General features: G+C 40.7%; 1 protein-coding gene across 1 annotated transcript in view; it reads left to right on the top strand.

The window, feature by feature from the left end:
• Window positions 1-24,393, top strand: part of SNX9 (sorting nexin 9) — a 104,466-nt gene that overhangs the window by 46,241 nt on the left and 33,832 nt on the right. The window contains exons 5-6 of the mRNA XM_058534082.1: window positions 18,963-19,122; window positions 20,800-20,950. Of these exons, the coding sequence (XP_058390065.1) occupies window positions 18,963-19,122; window positions 20,800-20,950 (311 nt within the window). The remainder of the gene's footprint in view (window positions 1-18,962; window positions 19,123-20,799; window positions 20,951-24,393) is intronic.

Below are 24,393 nucleotides of genomic sequence, written 5' to 3'. Positions count from 1 at the left end.
CCTATGTTTTGTTACTCTACACTACCTGAAAACGTTGGTCAGTTAAAGATTACTCATGACAGCATGTGAAGAAATCCTAGCTAGACCTTACTGCAGTTTTACAGTGGTTCTCAGCCGGAGCACTGTTAGCATTTGGGGACTGGTACTTCCTCACTGGGACGTTTAGCAGCATCCCTGGCCTCTGTTCACTCGATGCCAGCAGCACCTCCTTCAGTTGTAATGACCAAAGAAGTCTCTAGATATTGCCAGACGTGCCCTGCAGGCTAAGTCAACCCAGCTGAGGTTTACTGAGTTATACAAAAACATAGCGAAATGGGTTTGCATTAGGTAAAAGGCAGCATTTTAATAAAAGGGAATTATAATGAGATGATCATAGAATAAGTGAAAGAAACAAAAGATGGAAATATTCATCTTAATTCAGGGACCTACTTCAACCGTTATCTCAGGAGAGGCTGAAGTGCTGTCGCTGGTGAACACAAGTCCAGAATCAGGCTCCAATCTTGTTCTCTTATGAAGGAGATTCCTCGGTATTTAAGTGTAGTAATATAAACTGGTTAGTGTAAGTCTGAATTTTTTTTCTTTCACGTTATTTGGAAGATAATATAACCAACTTTTTTTTTTTTAAGTTGGTAATCTGATCTAACAGTAAATCTAATCAGATTTTGAAAGCAAAGAAAAAGTGAACTGATGGGCCGGCCCCGTGGCTTAGCGGTTAAGTGCATGCGCTCCACTGCTGCCGGCCCGGGTTCGGATCCCGGCCGTGCACCAATGCATCTCTTCTCCGGCCATGCTGAGGCCACATCCCACATACAGCAACTAGAAGGACGTGCAACTATGACATACAACTATCTACTAGGGCTTTGGGGGAAAAATAAATAAATAAAAATTAAAAAAAAAAAAGTGAACTGAAACTAGAAGTAACACAATACAGAAAGTATAACCATAATTAATGAATTTGAGCATTTGAATTTAATTTAAATCAGGTAAAAATATTTCTAACAGCCATCCATGCTCTTGGTTATTTGGGATATGAAAACAAATTAAATAGGCCAAAATTGTGGTTTATTTTATAAATAGTATGAAAGATGTCAGGAATAAGAAACCAGACAACCGTTATTGATAGCTTTTAAAATTTTTGCTATGAGGTTTGCCCATTCTTTCATTTACTGAATGTCAATCAGAAAATATTATTTTTATTCCAAGGATATACCTCTTGGGATTTTCTGATGGCCCTGGCATTGTGTCCTCTCCCAGAGGACAGTTTTGTTTTGAGGGCAAGTATGTCAGAGGAGCTGGCTTGTCTCTTCTCCATCAGGCACTGCAGAGCGTACCCATCTTAGGCTTCCATCTCTTGTCAGCTTAGTATGCTGCAAACTTCCAAGCCAGCATCTGTCGACTCTTCTCAGCATCAGTAATTTTAAATTCGGCTTTCTTTCTATACAGGCAAGTTAAAGCCCCACATTCAGCTACTGGTTGTCCAACTTTCTGACTGTTGTATCTTTCTTTTAAATCATATCTTTTAAAAAAGATCTCTCTAAAAGGGTATATCCATCTGCAGATCTCCTGGAATAATTTATTTTGAGCCTGCTACTTTTTAATTTATCTGAGCCTTCCTCAACTTTGTATTTTTAATCTGCACTGCATTTCAGAGTAATTAGTTCATAAATTTATGACTTAATATGTAAAATAGCACTTCCTTTTGTTTTTCGTAAAACTCGTAATTTCAGGTTGCTTGGAGTGCCTTCTGGTTCTAGATTCTGACTGAGTAATCTACACTATCTGCCTATTGTAGAGGTAGATAAACGTTGATACGGTCATTACAGGGACCGTTTATATCTTTTCCTTCCTTTGATGGTATATGAGGGAACCTTTGTCTGTAAAAACATAGTCCAGTAGCTTGGCTGTGTTATAGACTAGAATTGTAAATGTCAAAGGAATATAATGCATTATTTTTTAAATGTATTGGAACAATTTAATTTGGAAAATTATAAAATTGTTTTTTTAAGTACTTGGAGAGAATATAGACTTTTTTTTTAATACCTTTGGAATATGGAATGCCTTTCTAAGCATGACATAATGTCCAGCAGTCATTAAGGAAAGAATTGATACATTTAAGTCAAAAAATAATATTCAACTAGGAAAAATATTTCTGTCATGCCACAGATAATAGGCTAATTCTGTTAATATACAAAAAACTTGCAAATCTATAGGAAAAAGATGAACAACTCAGGAAAAGAAATGGTTAAAGGGCGTGCACAGATTTTTCCTTGCAAAAGAAGTACAAATAGCCAATAAACGTAGGAAAAATGCTCATTTTGAGATTCTTCTGTCAAATTAGCAGAGAATTAAAATGTTTTCATACCTAGTGTGAGGAAGGACATGGTCAAATGGGCATTCTGATACAAAGCTGGTGAAAGGATAAATTGATGAAGCTCTTTTGGAGGACAGTGTGATAATATGTGTTAATATTTAAAATGTACCTGCTCTCTGACCCAGCACTTCTGAGTTTATCCTGCGGATCCACTCTCAGAACACAGACATCGGGGCAGCAGGTTTAGTGCAGCATTGTTCTGTGTCTGTCATCTGGGGGACTGGCCCGGTGGACTACAGGCCAGGCACCCAGTGGGAAGCTGTGCTTCTTTTAGAAGAATGAGGGCAGCTTTAGATGTACGGTTATGAGTGTATGATTTTTTTTAAGGCACATCAGTATGGGTAATGTCATCTTTCTTGTGTTTATGTATACATGCACGACAGATTCAAATTTTGTAGAATACTCATTGAAGGCTACCCAAGAACTGAATGAAAATCTCATTGTCTTCTTGTTCTAATATAGATTTTAAGTTGGATGAGGACAGCTACTGCAGTACTTTTAGAAGACACGAGTAGTTTTTAGTGGTTAATATTAGTTTCATTATTACTTATTTACATGGTATTTTACAGTTTCAAGAGTATTTCATATTCATGGCTGTGCCACTAGAATGAATTAACCAGCTGATGAAAATGAATCTCAGAAGTCATTAAAAGACATGTGTTGTTAATAGTTGTCCTAGTCTTGTTTTTCACCCAGTTATTAGTGTTTAAATTATATCATTGCCTTCATTCTAGAAAGGTTCTCAGTATAGATCTGTAAAAAAAAAAACTCTTCAATGACAGCCTCTTTGGAGAACTTTTGAGAAATTAATGGGAAATTTTTGGTTGTACTTTTTAAAGAAGAATAATGGGGATTAAACATTAAAAGTTCTATAAAATTAGATGTTTTATCTGAAGGTTTTTGACTTGAAAGACTGATTTTCTATCTACTTTAAACACCGGAAAGATGTACATACTTGAAATAAACTGCTTCTCTTTTTGTTAAAGTTCTTGTTGCTTTTTATCACAGTGTGTCCCAGTTCCCCTTGAATATCTCTGTTTTTCTGTTTCACAATTTCTCATCCCATCCCACCTCCTCCCCCAGGCAGCTTGGTGTAGTGGAGCGTATGAGCTTTGGGGTTAGACCTAAGTTTGACCGTCTGGCTCCCCTACACAGGAGTTGTGGCTTTGGTATAATACCTGCTTCCTGAATTGTTGGAGGATTAGGCCACCTGTGTAAAGTGGTGTTGGACACGTGGGAGACATTTAATAAATACTTTCCTTTTCTCCCCTCTACTTTCTCCACAAGATGTTCTCCATCCACTTAGCTTTTTTGTTCCAGCCTCTCCCTCTTCTGCCCTCCATAACCGTATAGATGATTCCCTCATCTGCCTCTCTCCAATCTTGAATTTTGTCTTCAGTTTGCCCACTTTCCAGCTTCTTGCTAAACAGCCCTATCTGCCTATCTCCTCTGTGTCTCAAACTCAGCATGAGCAGAATCACTCATATTTCCTCACAAAGCTCGTTTCTCTTCCCAACCTTCCCGTTTCTCTTTCTCTGAAATGTTACTTATTTCTATGCCCTCTTTTCATTCCACTTTAAAACCCTGAGTGCCACTGTGAGCCGTAGTTACTGATAGAGAGTTGTGCATCCTTTAGATGCGTAAGGAGACCCCTTGGTTTGAATCTCAGACTTCGTACTTTCTATGTGACTCAAAGGAAGCCACTTAGCTTCTGTGTGCCTCAGTTTCCTCATCTGTAAAACCTCACAGAACTGTTGGAAAGAGTAAATGGAAAAATAGTGCTCAAGTGTTAGAAGAGTACTTGGTGCTTAGTAGGGGTTTAATAATTGTATGTTTTAGTATCTTCTATGCCGCTGCCTCTAAAATAAGACACTAAGTATGGCAGTTCTTTGCTCAAGAGACTTTAGGGGCTCCCCCATTGCCTCCTGAAACAAGTATCATTTGTGTGAGAGAAAGAGAGAAAATGTCAAGAGAAAGCTGTCCAAGGAGGTAGTCGTCCTCCTATCAGTTAGAATTACGCAGTCAGACACTGAACAATGCATGGTAAGGAAGTTTTAGAAGAAATTCTTCTGAATTTGAGGTGGGACCAGTTACTTTTCTGGCCTCGATTATATTTCTGTGATTCCTCACCACATGCCTTGCCTTGCGTATGTATTAGGCTGCAGCCAAACTGGCTGTTCTCCAGTTATCCCCCATGGTGTCCTACCTCCGCTTTGTATCTTTTGCTCTCTCTTCCAAGATGACAGAGTGACTCCTTCCATCTTTGAAAACCTGCCTGTTACCAAGCAATGGGCTCACTCTGTTTGCTGCGATCTGAGCCAGTTATTCACGAGTTAGGGATTGAGAAAGGGAGTTTTAATTTGATTAGCCAGCATAATCAGGAAGATGGCAGATTAATGTCTCGAAAAACCATCTTCAAAGATTACAGAATCTTGAAGCAGTTATATGGGGAAAATGGGCAGTAAGGAGGGGGTCCAGGGGTTGGTCTCCAGGTGCGACGGGCTCCAGACCTCACATTGTTCCGTTCTTCTATCAGCTGTGATGGATACCTTGTAGGTGTGTTTCCCCACCTGTGGTCAGCGTGTCCCTGGAGAGAAACTCACAGAACAAACTTTTTAATTTATCAAGCTGTTGGGGAGTACATACGTGAGCAGAGGCCATAAATAAGGAGAGTGTGTGAATTTTTTAGAGTACGTACAGAGCAGTGAGTCACACAGAGGAGGGGCTGGGGCCATTTAGTGTAACAAGATGGCCTCACTTATGCTCACTTACGTGCCTATCGTCAAAGGTTCAGCTCAAATACTACGTCCTTTTGAAGCCTTTTTTGATTTTTTTCCTTCTCCCTTTTCCTTCCTCTCCATTCTCTTAGCAATGTGTGACTCTTATCACAGATGCTACTTATTTGTAAACTTAGAGGCTTCGTGAGGAGCAGAGATTTTGTCTTAATTTTTTCTATTCCCAGAACCTGTAAGAGGCTTTGCACCATAATAGAATGCTGTGTACATGTTTGAATAATTTTTTGTCTAGTCATAAATACATCAAAAGGTTTTTTGTTTTTTGTTTTTTTTGTGTGAGGAAGATCAGCCCTGAGCTAACATCCGTGCTAATCCTCCTCTTTTTTTACTGAGGAAGACCGGCTCTGAGCTAACATCTATTGCCAATCCTCCTTTTTTCTCCCCAAAGCCCCAGTAGATAGTTGTATGTCATAGCTGCACATCCTTCTAGTTGCTGTATGTGGGACGCGGCTTCAGCATGGCCGGAGCAGCGGTGCGTCGGTGTGCGCCCGGGATCCGAACCCAGGCCGCCAGTAGCGGAGCGCGCGCACTTAACCACTAAGCCACGGGGCCGGCCCAAAAGATATTTTACAATGTAAAATGTTATGAGGTTTATGGATTTCAGCCTGAATCTCTGTCAAAAGGAGGTGTGTATTCTCCACATTGGCTGTAGAACTAGGAGCTGTCACCAGCCCACCGTTCTACCACTGCTGGGTTACCCAACCAAAAATATTAAATTCTCTTACAGAAAATCCTCCGAGATTTTTTTTTTTTAATTTTATTTTTTGAGGAAGACTGGCCCTGAGCCAACATCTATTGCCAATCTTCCTCTTTTTCTTTTTTCTTCCCAAAGCCCCAGTACGTAGTTGTATATCCTAGTTGTAGGTCCTTCTCATTCTTCTGCGTGAAACGCCACCTCAGCATGGCGCAGGATCCAGACCAGCGAACCCCAGGCTGCCAAAGCGGAACATGCGAACTCAACCGCTTTGCCGCCAGGCCAGCCCCCATCCTCTGAGATGTTTATTTTTTAACAGTTAAGATGTTAAATGCTTGAAGTTAGGTGGGTATTTAGGGATATAACATGTTTTTCTTCTGCAGAGATTTTCAATGTAATGATATTTGTTATGAAGGAATTTTTATTGATGAGGAAGGCAATAGTAATTTTATGTTGGAACTACATTTTGCTTTCTCATTTCTCAAAAAAAAGTCCATTTTTAGGCCATTTAAAAATAAATCAGCAAAAGACACCTTCACAAAGGTATTAGGTTTGCTTATTATTTCATTATCTCAAATAAGGTCTATAATGCTGTAGACTTCTCATAATTGCTTATGGAGATTTCCTCTTTACAAAATTCTTACTGAAAAGATTCTCTGTGTCTCCCTGTCCTCATTCCCACCCCAACATGAATCCGTTTTACTTGGTTACAGGGCTTTGTAAGGAGGGTTGTATACGTCTGTTTAGAGGATGGATGTGTCCACATTTGCCTTCAGAACTGCGTTAGGCCCGTGCTAACCTTCTCTGCTTTGTGCCCACAGAGCCTTGCCTTACGTAAGATAGCTGCGTGCATCTGGGGACCCTTTCAAAAATACGTGCTGGTGAAATGTATTGTTTAGGGTGGTGGTGGTGTTTATTTTTGTCTAACTGGAAAGAAATGACAAGAGCAAAGGATTTGTTTTGTTTTCACCTTGAAACTGCTCTGATGAAGGGCCAGTCAGCATTGTTAAACACAACCCATCATCAGGAGAGTGTCCGTAAAAACCCATTCCTCATGGACTTTTATTAACACATTTATCTGGAAGCACACTGTCTTCTGCTACTTGTAGCACCATCCTGTTTGGTTCATAAAGCTACCAGTTTTAAGACTTTGTGCTAATAAAATAAGTAAACTTTCTAAGTTAACACAAGTATTACCCATTTTTTAAGGCAAATTTTATTCTTTTAAATTTATTTATTTAAAAAATAAATGCCTGGAATTGACGTCTTTGGGTTCAGAATGTGAATTAACAAAGGATTTCTTAAGTCATTTGGGTAATTCCTGGTCGGCGGTATTGACGTGACTGGCTACAAATGGATTTAATCTGTTCTTGTGATCTAGCCTCATTTAAAAAGAATGCACAAGTTTTATATTTCTGTTAGTGGTTTTCCGAAGTCATTAGAGGTCCATCTGTAGAATTAGATGATGTCCTGTGAGCAAAAGATCTGCAAAGAACAAAATAGGAAATTTTACAAATGCTTCTGCATTTTGAGCTGAAATGGTCAGGCTTTTTACGTAAGAGAATTTTATACCCGCTATGAGCCTTTTTGAGAAGAAGAGTTAAATCTTTGTCAGAAACTGATTAAAGTGTTCTTGGGCATCAGGATCACATTATTTGCTTTCTCTTCCCACTTCCTAACACAGCTGGCACATGGTTATTAAATGTCTGATGAAAAGAAATGTCAGATAAAGGCTTTGACATCTCAGCCATGCAGACGAGTTGCAAAAAAACCAAACCATAGTAACCTCAGCTTTCACAGAACAAGAACTTTCCAGCCATTTTTATTGTATACCCCTGGACAAAGTCTTGCCCTGGAAGTTTCTAGTTACAAAATTCTTTCCTTTCTTCTTTCCTTCCAAGCAGGAGACCATTTATTAGGGGGCAGTGTGGGGTGTGATGTGATGAGCTAGATGATGACGTAACATGTAGAATGTAGAGAAGTGTATGACTGAATTTCCTTGTGTGATAAGGTGGACCCTCGGATGCTTCCAGGGCCCCTCCCCCAAGATAATGATATAAAAGGGTAGTGAGCCCATGGTTAGGGACTCCTCTTACCTGGTAGACTGATCAACTGAATGATGCATATGGACCTGTGTTGAACTTTGGGCGTTCTCTGTAAGGAACCAGGAGGCAGTGGGGGCTGTGAGCACTCATCAGTCTGTTTTGAGCCTTCATATATCCCTTGAACTCTTGTTTGCTGGTTTGGTAGAAAGCCAGACAGGAAACAACCTTAATGAAATATGTTATCTTTTCATTAATTCTCAAACCTAGATCCCCCTTTGAGGTGTGACCTAGTTCAAGTGGACACGGAGGGAAGTAATGGTGTCTGTTGCCCATCTCTCCATCTCCTCCCCGCCTCTCCCAGGGTTGTTATTCGCATGGTCTGTGCAGTGAATGTTGTTCTTCTTAGACCATGTCTTGTCTGCCTACTGAGAAACCAATGAATTAAGTCAGATCTTAGCGCTGTTACCCTTGCCCACATCTTACTGCATTTTGGTTGAAGCCTGTTGTCAGAAGTAGGAGTATGATTCTTAGTGGTCCACATCCCCCAAGGGTGTCATATAAGAAGCAAAATACAGCAAAATAGCAAAATATAACAAAACCAGAACCTATCATTTTTGTGGTCAGCCGTTGCAGAACGGTCAGCTGTTCTTATTTTCTTTAAAAAGAACTTTTTTTTTTTAAATGATGTTTTAATAGTTTTTAACATTGTGAAATTTTGGGTTGTACATTTTTGTTTGTCCATCACCATATATATGTCTCCCTTCACCCCTTGTGCCCACCCCCCCACCCCCATTGCCCCTGGTAATCACAATACAGTTTTCTCTGTCCATGTGTTGGTTTATATTCCACATGTGAGTGAGATCATACAGTGTTTGTCTTTCTTTTTCTGGCTTACTTCACTTAACATAATACCCTCCAGGCCCATCCATGTTGTTGCAAATGGGACGATTTTGTCTTTTTTATGGCTGAGTAGTATTCCATTGTATATATATATACCACATTTTCTTGATCCAATTGTCAGTCGAGGGACACTTAGGTTGCTTCCACTTCTTGGCTATAGTGAATAATGCTGCAGTGAACATAGGGGTGCATAAGCCTCTTTGGATTGTTGATTTCAGGTTCGTTGGATAGATTCCCATTAGTGGGATGGCTGGATCATAGGGCATCTCTATTTTTGATTCTTTGAGGAATCTCCATACCGTTTTCCATAGAGGCTGCACCGGTTTGCATTCTCACCAGCTGTGTATGAGGGTTCCTGTTTCTCCACATCCTCTCCAACATTTGTTGTTTTTTGTCTTGCTGATTATAGCCATTCTAACGGGCGCGAGGTGATATCTTAGTGTTGTTTTGATTTGCATTTCCCTGATGATTAATGATGTTGAATATCTTTTCATGTGCCTATTGACGATCTGTATATCTTCTTGGGAGAGGTGTCTATTCATTTCCTGTGCCCATTTTTTGATCAGGTTGTTTGTTTTTTTGTTGTTCAGTTGTGTGAGTTCTTTATATATTATGGACATCAACCCCTTGTCAGATGTATGTTTTGCAAATATTCTGTCCCAGCTGGTGGGTTGTCTGTTCATCTTGATTGTGGTTTCGTTTGTCTTGTAGAAGCTCTTAAAAAGAACTTTTTAAAATAACCTTTTATTGGGGCCGGCCTGGTGGCATAGTGGTTAAGTTCACATGCTCCACTTCAGTGGCCCAGGGTTCTCAGGTTCAGATCCTGGGCATGGATCTACACACTGCTCATCAAGCCATGCTGTGGCAGGCATCCCATATATAAAGTAGAGGAAGATGGGCGTAGATGTTAGCCTGGGGCCAATCTTCCTCAGCAAAAAGAGGAGGATTGGCAATAGATGTTAGCTCAGGACTAACCTTCCTCACCAAAAAAAATAATAATAATAACCTTTATTGTTATAGAAGCAGTACATACACACTGTAGAAATTAGAAAATTCAGACTAGCAGAAGAAAAGCATCACATCCCACCATCCACTACTATTTACACCTTGGTGCATATCTTGCTTTCTCTGTGTGAACATGGGTATTCATTCACATGTAGACCCATATGAGACATATGTAGTAGTATATACTGTTCTTAACTTTTTAAAGGTTGACGATCCTTTCCTTTTCAGTGAATTTTCATCTCACTTAGTATCCAGACCAATTTTAATTTTCCCTTCTGACCCTGGAGTGTCCTTTGCAGCTTGTTGGTGAACTAGTGTCCATTATAGGACCCAGCATTACATCTGGTTATGTCCATTGTGTCCCTGTAAGTCTCCTTTCTTTCCAACACAGTCCCTGCTCTTTTTGTTTATTCTGACCTAGCCAATTGTCCTGCAGAATTTCTGTCTTTTAGATTTGTCTGGTTGTTCCCTGCGGTATTATTTAGTTGTTCCTCTATCCTCTGTACGTCCTATAAGTTGGAAATTGTACCCAAAGGCTTGAAGGATTCAAATTGAACATTTTGGGCAAGAATATATCATAGGTGATATTATAGATTTATGCTACATCACATCAGAAGTCATAATATCTGGTCAGCCCACCATTATTGATCAGAATGACCTTGAGTCAGGTTGATAAGTCTTGTGCTTCCATTGTATAGTTATATTTTCTCCTTGTGACCAGAAAGTAATCTGTCTGGTGTTAATTTAGCTCTGTTAACTGTTCACCTAATGATTTACCACCAATTGATAATCCTTGCCTGAAGCAATAATGTTATTCCTTCCACGTTTTCTGAGTTGGCTTTCTTCTGTAAAGTAGCACTTTCCTTCTCAACTGGAACTAGGTAGCTACCTTGGAAAACAGTTTCTTCTGGAGTTCAGTATACATGTCTAATTCTTTCCCAGGTTGAAATTACCAGTTTTTGAAGTAAGAAGTTATTTAAATAGCTGCCTCAAATCGTGACACATGAGTTTTCCTATCTTTCTTTTTTTCTTCTGGAGTTCAGTATACATGTCTAATTCTTTCCCAGGTTGAAATTACCAGTTTTTGAAGTAAGAAGTTATTTAAATAGCTGCCTCAAATAGTGACACATGAGCTTTCCTATCTTTCTTTTTTTTTTAGTATTATTATAGACCCATGGATTTACATTGATTCAGTGTGTTGCAGTCTACTAGAGTGTTGTTTTTTCTTAATGTTTAAAATTGTCACCCCTTGGAAGCCCATTCAAAGTGTTTCCTCTATCTCATCGATATTTGAAAGCTTTCTTGCTCTTGAATGTTTCTAATTCTATCATCGATGTCATTACTGAGTCAGCTTCGATTGATTGATTTTTCTCTTGTTATATGTCATATTATCCTGCTTCTTTGCATGCCTGGTGATTTTTTTATTGGGTGCCAGACATTGTGATTTTTACCTTGATATATGCTGGATATTTTTGTATTCCGACAAATATTTTTGAGTCTTATTCTGGCATGCAGTTAAGTTGCTTAGAAACAGTTTAATCCTTTGGGGTCTTATTTCTAAGCTTTTTAAAGTGGGACCAGAGCAATGTTTAGTCCAGGGATATTTTTGCCTCACTATTGAGGCAAAACCCCTTTTAGTACTGTACCTGGTGCCATGGGAATCATGAGGTTTTCTGTTCTGCCTGGTGAGAACGGCCCTATGTGAGGAGTTGCTACTTCATCCTTGCATGTGGTGGTTTCCTCATGTGCATCTGCTGGTCAGTACTCAGCTCAGCCCTGGGGTCCCCTCTGCAGGTCTCTGGAGCTCTCTGTGTAGCTTCTCTCCTCCCCAGTGCTCTGCCCCAGACTCCCAGCTCTGTCTCCTCAAATCACAGAGACCTCTGGGCTTTCTGTGGTTCCCATCCCTGACCGTGGCCTGGAAAGTCTCTCCAGGCAGGGTCCAGGTCCTTCATTGCCTGATGTCTAGTGATTTGAAAACAGTTTAATACAGTTTGTCTTTTTTTTTTTTTAGGTTTTAAGTGGAAGCGTAAACTGGATCCCAATTACTCCATCTTGATTGTCTTCTTTGTGTATTAGTTGATTTCCAAAACCAGGTTTATCTCCATCTATAAAATGGAAATAATACCACCACTTACTTCACAGGACAGTTGTACCTGAAAAGTGCATTTTCATAGCACTATATAAATGTTAACAGTAATGACTTCCCTACTAGATAGCCGTGGAGCTGGGATATGAAGCCTGGAGATTGGACTTCCAAGCTGTCCTCTTAACAGGGATGCCAGTTTGGCTGTTGAGTGGCTTCATGGGAGTGTGTCAGTTATCTGTTCTCATAGCGATGCTGCTCAGTGAGCCAGTCACCCTCAGGGACACACATCGAGACCTTGCTCCTGAGATCGTGGCCTGGCCAGGCTGTTCTGTGCTGTCAGCGGGGCTTGGTAGGACTCATCACGGCGCCGTGGTTGCTTCACATCGACCAGGTGGCTTTGCTCATCTCGGCTGGGCTCTCGCACATGTCTGGTGGCTTTGAAAGCAGAAGGTTCAACATCTTAACGTTTTTTAAAGCTTGGCTGTGTTTTTCCTCTGGAGTTTCTTTCATTGGCTTTGTGGCTTGCATGATATTTGTTCCATTCTTTCTGTGAGGCTTATTTTTAGTGCTTCAGTGATACTGTATTGTGACAACAACAGTCTTTAGAATATTTATTAATGCATTGGAGATAACCCACTACTACACAATGGGAGCTTTGTGGCATGTAATGTTTTGAATGAGTGGCATGCTAGAATTTTCTGGTGAACTTAGTCCTGCTATGAATTTGCTGTTTTTAGTTAAAAGCTTTGTTATACCGTTTTTTTTCCTCCATTTACTGAGCACCTTTTTTATTTTAAGGTGGATGTTTTGGCTCAGTTTGGTTGTGTCGAAAGTCTCAGCCACTCACCACCTTCTTCATCTTCTCCTTCTCCTTCTCCTTCCATAAATAAGGTAAAATTCAAAGTTGAATTCCAGAGGAAATAAACATTTAAAACCCTGAGAGGTAATTCTTTTTTCCCAAACGAGGTGACTGTTTCAGGTAAAGTATCTTACCGGAGCTCTTCATGGGACGTGCTAACATAGGCATTAAATACGTGGAGTCATAGGAATTGGAAGGATAATTGGGATTTACACCTTGGAGACCTTTTAGCTGAGACTTGATTGACGAATTTATTCCGTGGGCAGTGAGGTCTAATGAAGGGTTTTGGTTACGTGTGGTTGACAGTCAGGAGGGGTTTGGTACCATAAAGGGAGGGAGGAGAAGAGGATGAAGACGTTGCTCGGTAGAAAGGAGAGAGGAGGGAGCTGGAAGAAAAGTATCGAAGAGGCACCTCAGAGTTTGACCGCTAGCGGAGGAGCAGCATGGGTTATTGTGTGACCACATGTCTGCAGTTGAGGGACAAAAGGGATTATTGGAATTGAGAGCAAAGAAGTCAGCGGCCAAAGGATCATTAAACCAGATGATTGTAGCCAGTGTGTTACACTGGGGATTAGGCTTTGAAGAAAGCAAGATCTCAGCATTTGGCACACAGAAAATGTTTGTGCCCTGAGCCCCGAGAATTAGGAGTTACTGTTGAACTTTATGGGGAACCATTTCTGTCTTCTTCCTCTTTTCTTTAGGTATCTGAAGGAAACAGATCTTTGGCTAGAATAGAAAATATCTGAAGTGCCTGTTATCACCTCTTCAATTAAAAGTTTCTCTATGAATGTGACCTGGCCTTGAAACCATTTAGGAATTTAACTGTCTGATCTTTTCCTGCGTAGCATAAACTAACAGGTGTACTACTCAGATGGGGATTTACTCAAAAGAACTGCCGGTCTTCATTCGTTTCATTCTGCATTCTAGATGAGTCCCCATATATTAAGATAACCTCTCCTGAATGCCATGGTTCTGTGTGCCAGGTGTTAACTACTTTATATGCATTATGTCATTTAATCCTTACAGAACCCCGATGAGGAAGCTGCTGTTATTATACCCATTTTGTAAGTGTGGGAACTAAGAGAGATGAAGTAAATTGCCCAAGTTCACACAGCTAGTAAGTGTAAAGCTGGGATTCAAGCCCAGATAGACAGGCTTGAGAGCCTGCGTTCTTAACCACTGTACCCACGTGAGGTTTACTTGAGGCAAATTCCCCCAGTTTCATAAAGGGATTTAAAATTCACCCCATAGACCATTTTGCTTACCCTTGCCCATTTTGTATATTTATACCCCCGTGTTACATATACGTAATACGCACAGCTTTCCCACAGTTATCGTCTCAGGAAGGCTCAGCGCTGTCCACCCCTCCTGGCCATTTTGACTCCATTCTGTGGTTTTTCTGGCTCTACAGTCGGGTACAAGCCAGTCTGCTTTCTGAAGAAACTTACCTTATGCTATAAATCTTTCCAGTGGATGTATTTAAGTAAGTCTTATGATATAAAGCTAATGTAAATGTGTTTCTCTATTTGTCTTATGAGGATAGGATAGGTTGTATATCCAGAGTGCTAAATCAGCAAATGTGTTTGAATATATTGCTCCTGGCCTTAAGGAGGGTTTAATTTAGTGGGAGTGGGGGTTAGGGAGAGAGTTGGACGTAATCAGCCAGTTCTAGGGCAAGGCAGATTAATAGAGATACAGACAAACATGCTTTGGGAGCATATTCGTTTAGCAAATACTTAACTTACTAAGTAATTACTATGTGCCAGGCCCCGGATTCACAGGCAATGGGAAATCACTGGTGACCCTGATGGACACAGCTCTGCTCTGTGTCCCCTGCATGCATCCTAATGGAGTTCAGAGCACAGAATGGTTGTATATACAATTTTATTTGTTGGATTTTTTAACTATTTGTTAAAACTTCAAGCATTTCGTAGTGAGTAATCGTACACCTGCCTTCTAGATTCTACCGTCAACATCTTACTGTTCTTGCCTTATCACACATCTGTCCAGCTCTCTGTCTATCCGTGCCTGCCTGTATCTTCCAGCTTTTCTACAGTGAGCTGACACCGCTTTTATATAACTTAGAAGGCATTATTGTTTTAAGAGTCTGGTACTGTCATGTGCTGAAAATTGCTTATTCTGTGATTGACCGCAGCAGGGTATTTTCCCAAAAAAGACTCAAATCAATATACATGAGGAAAATCTGATTTCCTTCTTTCTGAACTAATGATAATGTTATGAAGTTTAGATGTCTGACAAAGAATAATACGTATTTCATAAAATGCTCAATAACATCATATTTAAGCACTATTTGAGTCCTTGCCACTTTATGTAAGGCATTTTGAGGATCTTTTAGAGGAAATGTTTTTTAAATAAGACAGGCCTTCTGCTCATGACTTGCTAGTGGGAGTGACCAATGGATATGCAGATACTTCTAACAGAAGACTAACCTGGGAGAATGTAGGAGGACATGACTGAACGGCAGCACGCAGGCCCTGAGGCCAGAGCCCTTAGTGGGGTGGGGCTTTGACAGAATTTAGGAAGATGAGGAGGAAAGCTTTGCGTGCTGGTAGAGAGTGTAGTGTGAGCACAGGCAAGGACGTGGGAAAGCCTGGGAAACTGAAGGTTGAAGCATAGAGTGAGGGTTAGAGGCAAGTAATGAGAATGGGGATGTCATGGAAGGAAAAGTTAGGATCTTGACTGATGGACTAAGGAGCTTGGAATTTATTCCCTGGGTGGGAGATCTAATGAAGGATTTTTAATTACATGTGGTTGATAGAGTTGGGAGGGGTTTGGTACCATAAAGGGAGGGAAAAGAAGAGAATGAAGACATTGCTCAGTAGAAAAGAGAGAGGAGGGAAAACTGGAAGAAAAGTATTGAAGAGGCACCTCAGAGTTTGAAACCTTAGCGGAGAAGCAGAATGGATTATTGTGTGACCACATGTCTGCAGTTGAGGGACAAAAGGGTTATTGGGGGTTGAAAGCAAAGAAGTCAGAGGCCAGAGTATGGGAAGGCTGGGTTCAGAGAGAGATAGAACACGACAGACTGTGTGAGCTGGTTATTAGTTACTGATGTTGGAGGTCAGTCAAAGGTCATCTGAGAAAGAGAGTAAAAAGTCAGTGATAGAGGCCGGCCCCGTGGCTTAGCGGTTAAGTGCGCGCGCTCCGCTACTGGCGGCCCGGGGTTCGGATCCCGGGCGCGCACTGACACACCACTTCTCCGGCCATGATGAGGCGGCGTCCCACATACAGCAACTAGAAGGATGTGCAGCTATGACATACAACTATCTACTGGGGCTTTGGGGAGAAAAAGGGAAAAAAAGGAGGAGGATTGGCAATAGATGTTAGCTCAGGGCCAGTCTTCCTCAGCAAAAAGAGGAGGATGATATGGATGTTGTTAGCTCAGGGCTGATCTTCCTCACACAAAAAAAAGAAAAAAGGCAGTGATAGAAGCTGGAGAGAGGATTTCCAGTTGGTCAGGTTTTGAAAGATTTCTCAGTAGGAATCAGGCTGTAACACGGTAGAGGGAATGTTCCAGAAAAAAAAGAGAGAGAGAGAGAAGCAAAGAATTATTAGATTTGCCTACAAGGATTTCATAACCTAAGTAGAGAGCTAAGATCATAACATAACCAAATAAATAGCAATTACTACAAGCAATTTATAAACAAAGAAGTTTTAAAGAGAACTTTTGTGTTATGTGTTTCTTTCCTAATAGGTTTTAATTTTTTAGGATACTTGCTATGAATAGTTCACATTGGATTTTTTCCTCAATATTGATGAAAATCTTTCTTTGCCAGTCTGCTAACACTTAGAGTCTTGCTGTCATGGCGATGCTGAACTTTGTCTCTTCCTGTTGTTCTAGTTCCTTTTCAGTTGACTTCATTGAGCTTCTGTCAGTCTGTCTGAATTGAGTCAGGCTGCCTGGGTTGGAATTCCCACCTGAGGTGACCCAGCCAGAAAGAGCTGGAGCCAGAATTCCAAGCGGACAGCCTGACCAGGCACCTGTGCTCATCCTGCGCCCTCAGCCTGCCATCCTTGACGCCTTCCTCGGGGCCAGGCAGGTGGCAGGGCCCAGCCCTTCACAACAGGTCCTGCTCAGTCAGCAGTCCTGGAAATCACACTAGACAAGTTGGTGACTGTACTTATCATCATCTTACTGTCCAGAATTTTTGTACTTTTCAGAGTTTTATTCTAAAAATAAAACCTCATACTCATAGTTTAGAGGGCGCAGAGTATATATTGCTGAATAAAACTCTCTCCCTTAAAGAAGACTGGAAGGAAGGGATTCTCTTAAATGGAGTATGATTGTCAGGCCCTCGGCGTGAGCAACTTCATTTCCAGTATCCACTAGAGGCTGGAGAGTCTCACCTGGTCAGCTGTCTGTTGGAGAAATTCAGTCATGTGGGTGAAATGTCTTTCTGCTGTTAATATTTGACGTAGAGCAAAATCACTATAACTTCATTTTTTTTCCTTGACGGTATAAGAGATGTTAGAATGAAATCCTACTTCCACATGTAGAATGTAGACTCTTTTTTTGATGTTTCTGGTGTGTGGTGGGCAGTTATCCACCCAATCTGTCAGTGAAGAGTAAAAAAAGACCATAGCATTCTAAAACGTTAGAGAGGTGTATTAGACAGTGTGGGTGGTTTTAAAATATTAAGCTGATGCTAAAGTTCATGTGTAGAAATAAATAGATAGAAGATGTTATGCTAAAGTACTGATGGTCTTCTGTGTAGTGGGCACCAGGGGAGCTCCGTACTCTGTATAAATAGATTACTAGGCTACAACAGAGAGCCCAGAAATAGGCCACGTCCAGGACATGATAAAAGTGACATTTCAGATCAGAGGAGGAAAGGTGGATTATTCATTAAATGGTGTTAGGGCAACAGACTGACCACAGGAAAAGGTTAAGCTGGATTCCTATATTATTTCTTATACTGAATTTGTCTCGTAAATTCGAGACAAATCGAAGATTTAAAAAATCAGGAAAATGAAAAACTGTGAGTGCCCTCAGTGGGTGGGGTAGGGGTGAGAGGTGGCTACAGGTACTGTTACTGCAGCACTTCTGGAATTGGGCGCCATGTAATGCCTGATCCAAAATTTTATTTATAATATTAATAATTAAACTATAAAATTACTGGAATAATGGGAGAAAAATATTTTAAAATAATGTTGGAGTGTGGTAGCCCCCTTTTATGTGAGACAGAACCCCTTGGCATGTCAGTAGTGTACAAGGATGTGCACTGCAGCATTATTGACAGCAGAATACTGAAAATGAGACAGATGAGCGTCAGCATATGCTGGCTCAGTTATGGGAAGTGAGTACAGGGGAACACTGTGGAGCCATGTCAGAGAACGGTGGCATCCACATGGACTGATGTACCTGGGGGAATGCTTCAGGCTAGTAAGGGGGAAAAAACAGAAGTACAGAGCGGAGAGTGTAATTTGGGCTCTCTTGTATGTTTGAAAACCAAAAGGACCTCTCTGCCTGGGATGTTTGAGTAAGTGGATACAAGGAATTGGTTAGTAGCAGTTGTCTTTGAAAGTGTGACTGGCATCTGAAGGTGGTAGGCATATTTTTTTAATTGCATATCCTTTTATTCTGTTTGAATTTTTTTTCTTTTTAACTGCAAACGTGTTACTTTTTCAAATAAAAATAAAAACCAAGTCAAAAATACATCTGATTGCTGTAAAGCAATTCAAGTTGAATAAAACAGATCCTCATTATCATCATGTATAATCTCAAAAACATAATGTGAAGTGAATAAAAGACAGCTTGCAAAGAGATACAGTATAATGTTGTTTGGGTCAGTTTTAAAAATATAAAACAATTATTTATGAACGCATACATACACAGTGGAAATATAAAAACATACACAGGACTGAATACAGGTTCAGAAAAGTGGTTACTCGGGGGAGGGAAGAAAGATGGATGGGACAGCCATGTCTGATAGTTTTGTTACTGGCTGGAAAGTTCCTAAGTGAGTGTGTCACAGTGTTAACGTCAATAGGATCAGGTTGATGCTGCTTTCTGTGCTTTCCTCCGTGTTTAAAAAAATTTATTATTTACATTTAAAATTGTTTTAAATTTCTGTCAATTTTTTCAGCACCCCCATTGTATTCAATTATTATGCAATTCCTCCTGAATTGAGTGATGCTTTCTAGAAGTCACACATATTCTTTCTCTTTTTTTACCCCTAACAACAGGTTGGCGGTGACCCCTGGTCAGCCTGGAATGCTTCCAAATCTGGAAACTGGAACAGCACGGATGGCTGGGGAGCCAAGCCAGAGGGGGCTGCAGCCCAGAAAAACACTTCCAATAACTGGGACACTGCCTTTGGTCACCCGCAGGCCTACCAAGGGCCAGGTGAGGAAAAGGGCTCTGCTGGAGATGGCGCACACCCTAAATTGAGGAGGGCCTCTGAGCTACAGATAGATTTTAATCAAAGGAGCTGCTCCCAGGTGCTCTTGTTCACTAGTAGCAAGCTTACTTTTCTGGATCCAAATGTAGGTAGTTGTTAATTGTAGTCTTTAGTCCAATCTCAGTTATTTATCAAGGGGTGACAAATGCAAATGCTTGCAGGGGCCGGGTTCATGAAGCAAAAGAACAGAGCGGCCCACTGGGGCTGCAGAAGATGGAAGAGGGCAGCCCTGCTCTGGCCAGTGGATTGAGACTTTGCGGGAAAACTGAGCTAGTGTTCCTGGACCTCCGCAGTTCCAGAGAGAACCTGGAAATCTCAATTTTTGTGTCATCTTCCCATTTTAAAATCTTAGCAACTAACACACATTTGTCTTTAAATCTTGGGCCAAAAATATGTGTATACAGATCAAATATGGTTCATCACCTGCCAGTTGATGGCCTCTGACTTAGCTGCTTTATCTTTTCTGTAACCACCTGTTTGACTCCCAGGCTATTAATGGAAATACTGAGGCAGAAGAGGAGTTTATAGAAGGGGAAACAATTCAGGAATTAGAAAGGGTATTTCTGTCTGTTTTGAAATTAAATAAAAAGATAGAGATCTGCCCATTGTTTTTTTTTTACATTCCCTATGTGAGCACATTGTGCCAAGAATTAAATGTGCTAAATGACAAGGGACTTGCGCACGGGAACCATAAGGGCACAGGTCCTGGTTCCAAGCTCCCGCTCTAGGCAGGAGCTGGACTGTCGCAGGACCAGGAGGCATGGCCTGGGTAGAAGCGTTGAGACCAGACTGCTGACATCTGGCTCCATAGTAACTTGGCGTGGCCCTGGGAAACTTGGCCCAGATCCTTCTAATACTTTCTATTTTCTTTTTCGTTTTGGCATTTGTCTCTCCGCTTCTCATGGTGGCACTCTTAGGGCGGAGGTCCCAGGACTATTTCCTGCCTAATAGTGAAAGCACACCTCAGGCCACCAGAGGCGGGAGACGGGGGTACGGAACAGTGGGAAGAGGAAGGAGGTGGGGGCAGCTGGCAGCACCGTATCTGGCACAGAGATTATTGTTAGAATATCAGGCTGTGGGTGCTGGTTAATTACTCCTTGTCTTTCTCTTTTTTCTCTTTCCCCTCTCCGCCACCCTCATCCTGTTCCTTTCCATCTTTCCCTCACTGCCCTTCTCCCACCTTTATTATTGTTAGTGTTAAACAATTCCTTTTCAGAGCTCTCTCATCCCGTTTGTCCTCCCCAGTCTTCTCCATGTAAAGGGTATTTGATCTGCTTATTTGCAAGTGTATAAAGCTAGATTTGTCAGTGTATAGGCCTCCAGGAGCCTTCCCTTGTGTAGCATTTTTATAGGCTGCATTTATCTGAAGTTACTTGGGCTGACAGCCTTCGTTAAGTTGTTTCTAACTTGTCTTTTGCACTAAAAGGCAGAATCTACAGTTCAAGCCTTAAAACTATCCGACTACAGAGCCTGTACCCTTCACGTCTACATTATATTCCGATACCACACCCATTTCCCCTTTTTTTAGTTGATTAGCCCAGTTGGTAGTTATTGTCAGAAAATTAAGTCATTCCATTTTCATTTTGTTTTTCTTCACTGGCGATCTTCTGTGGCACCTCTAGCAACTGGTGACGATGATGACTGGGACGAAGACTGGGACGACCCCAAGTCCTCGTCTCCCTACTTCAAGGACTCGGAGTCGGCTGAAGCAGGGGGTGCTCAGCGAGGCAGCAGCCGTGCGGGCTCCTCTTCCATGAAGCTGCCGCTTAACAAGTGGGTGTCAAGGAGTGGGGAAACGTGCAGTCAGTGTAGGGGCAGATACAAGATCAGAAGAGGCTTTTTCTCTTTTCAAAGTTTTGGGTGTGATTTGGTCATTTATTTTTTTGCATCTTAGCTTGGAAGCTTATTAAAAAAATTTTTTGTCATCTTAACGTGAAATATCTGTTCTATTTAATGATCCTCCAAATACTGTTTTTACCTTATCAAATCCATGATATAGTAAGGTTTTATTGCTGATGTCGCAGGAAAGCTAAAAATAATAATAATAATAATAACTTTCTAACGTGTTTTACTATTTATTAATGTCAACGAATAAGAGGCATAAACTGCAAAAGAGGCAAAAGTTTATTTGGGGTCTCGAGAATTGCAATTCAGCAGACACAGACGTGAGTAGAAACTCACATGTGCCTCGAGGAAGACAAAGGAGGCAGAGGTTTATAAAGACAAAGGACACAGGCCCACAGAGTTAACATCGCACAGCTCGTGGTGGGTTCTGGCGTGGGGCGAGTGGACTCACCAGCCCGCAGTGGGTCCTTGGGTTGTATCTAGGCACACTGGCCATTCTTGGAATGAGGAAGTGCTACAGACGTAACCTCTGGTGTCAGGTAAAGTTCAAATGTTCCGTTAACGTCTGGTGGTGGATGTGGTGTGCGTGCATAAGCCCCACTTCCTTAATGGCCTCCAGGCTCCACTTGAGAAGCCTTGATGTGTTAGTCCATTTTGTTATCGACGTCCGTGTTGATCATTTACCATGTGCCATGCATTGTGCAAGACAGTTCTATGCCTTCTCATGTGACCCTCACATCCCTTTGTGGTGCATATAATCTCTGTTTTACTATGGGAAAAGCTGAGCCCAGGAGGTTAAGTAACTCCCCAAGCTCGCAGAGGTGGTAAGTGATCTGGTCAGGATTCCAGTCCAGCCCCTCAGTCTCCTGAGCACATGCTCTCAACTACTGTGCTAATGTGTTTAAGACTTTGTTTCACTTAGATTTCTCTTAGATTTAAAAAAAAAAGTGTGAACAGTACTTGTAGATACACTGCTTACAAGGAGAGCGTGAAAGAAAGGCTGGATGTGGACAGAGCTCTGTAGGATTCCTTGTAGAGAGTTCTGGATCAGTCTGTAGTTTACACCAGTGTAGCTTGAGGGAGATACAATTTATGACTTCCATAAGAATCTTCAGATACTCTTCTGACAGCAGTTATGTTTAATACTTTTTCTAAAATTACTGATACTTTTTCTCAGTGTTCCAAGTCTATGATTCAAAGCAGATAACAAGGAATGTTAACCTAGGGTCTGGAAAAAAATAATAAACATAATGTGTGATAGATATCTAGATATCAAGGTCTAGGTCTATATCTACATATATATAAGTTTAATGAGTCCTGCAAGTTCTCCTTAGTATATTTAAATAGCATCAGATGAGTAAATGAGTTATCTTTTAGCTACCCACTTTTCCAACCTCTGTCTATCCAGTTTCTTCCATTATGTATTTTCATGCTCAATTGCATGCATAATGAAATTATTCATTATTGACTCTATCCTGTTTCTTAGAGTCAGATTTCAAGTTCTCAGTATGTCTATAGTGATTTGAAGTTCTCAGTGTGTCTGTACATTACTCTCAGTTCTTCTTTAAACCTAAATACAAAGTATATTTAAAACCCATTTTACTATAACATCTCTCTCAGATCCGTTTTGAAAATGAGGAAGCAGAGCCGCTGAGACAAATAACCGGCGAGTTTTCATAGCTAGGAAGTGAGGTTCTAGCTGGTGCCCAGGCCTCTGACTCTGCCTTCCCGTGCTGCCCCTCTCTGCCCTTGCCTCTCAGTTGCTGTAGGATCTTGGAGAAGTTAGATGACCTCTTTGAACCTCAATTTCCTCATCTCTAAAGTGAAGAGGTTGGCTTTTATTAAGAATTCTTTCTGCTCTGACGTTTCAGTCCAGGATGAAGCCATATCAGAGGAGTCTTAATTTGTACCTCTGAGGAGTTCCTCTCTCTGTGCTGCTGGGAGCCGTTTAAAATCCTATGGTATTTTTATTTAACTGGACTAATGTATAAATGACTCACTAATAACGGTTGTAAAAATTTTTTTTTAAGTATTAATACTTTTCAGCAGTTAATCCATTTTATATGACCACTGTATTCCAGTCATGGACCATAAACCTTATACTAGTAAAGGAGATTAGAAATTTAAGTGTACCTGAGCATTGTTAAGAATCCATCTTGGTAATACTCAATTAGTAAATTGCATTGCAAGTCAGTGGGTATTAAATGAGTGCATAGCTGGCCCTAGAGTTTTGCTGTGGTCCCTAAGATTGCCAAAAGACGTGTGAAATATCATTTCTGCACTCAGAAGCTTACCGTCTAGTCAAGGAGTTGTCACTGTGTGTAATTCCCAAATTTTTCCATCAGCACTTCCTACTGAAAGTGTAGGTTCTTTAATAAAAGTATCCCAGGTTAGCCCATTAATTCATTAAGCATTTAATATATTCCCATAACTCCTCTAGGTACTGGAAATATAAATACTTTCTCTAAGGTACTTCTAGTCTGCTGTAATGTGTAAATGGATAATGGTGATTAAGTGTGATAAATTGTACAGCAAAAGTATACTCTGAATGTTGAAAAAGCACTGAGAAAGCTTTACCTGAGCCATAGGGAAGACTTTCAAAGAGATAATGGCATAATTAGAAATAATTTTAATTTATGAGTACATACTAGGCTCTTCACATAATCTTTTCATTTAATTCGCTTATCACTTTAAAAGGTAGATCATATTGGTCCCATTCATTACACAAGGAGACTGAAGCTCTACAGGTCACATAGTCAATAAGTGTTGCAGTTGGAATTCAAACGCAAGGCTGTCCAGCTCCTAGACTCCTCTTTGTTCTCTCCTGTGTGAGCTGTGTTTTAAGAATGTCTGGGAAAAAGGGAATGGAGGAAAGTCAGTCGAGAATGAAGGAAAAGATCCTGGCCCCTGAGAGCATCACGTTGGCCTTGAACTTGGGATATGAATGAAATTGGAAGTGATGTAGCTGGTTTTTTGTAGAAATAAGATTTCTTTTGCTATATTAGGTATTTTACTTTCTGAAGTTTTTTTTCCTGATTATTAAAAAAAAATTCTAAAACCAAAATTAATTTTTTCTTCTTTAAAAGTGGCACTTTGGATGGCTATGCATTTATTCTAGCTTTTCTCCAAATTTAGAACTTTGCTTTAGATACAGATTTAATTACTGGAAGTAGCCAAGTTGATTATAATTTGGGTCTTTTTACTAAGGAGACTGGTTTTCTTTTGTGTCTCAGAAACTGGTTCTGAAGGCAATTCCAAAAGAAAATGGCACAAGTACTAATGAGCAGTGTCAGCTTCCTTGGTTTAATTGTGGCCTCCCGGAGGGAGTATGTTAAAGGGCAGCTTTAACTTGGGTATAAAAATGCCGGTGT

This window comes from Diceros bicornis, chromosome 39 (genome assembly GCF_020826845.1).
Source record: "Diceros bicornis minor isolate mBicDic1 chromosome 39, mDicBic1.mat.cur, whole genome shotgun sequence".
Lineage (NCBI taxonomy): Eukaryota > Metazoa > Chordata > Mammalia > Perissodactyla > Rhinocerotidae > Diceros > Diceros bicornis.
The sequence above is the reverse complement of the archived record's forward strand: the minus strand, read 5'-3'. Positions and strand labels throughout refer to the sequence as shown.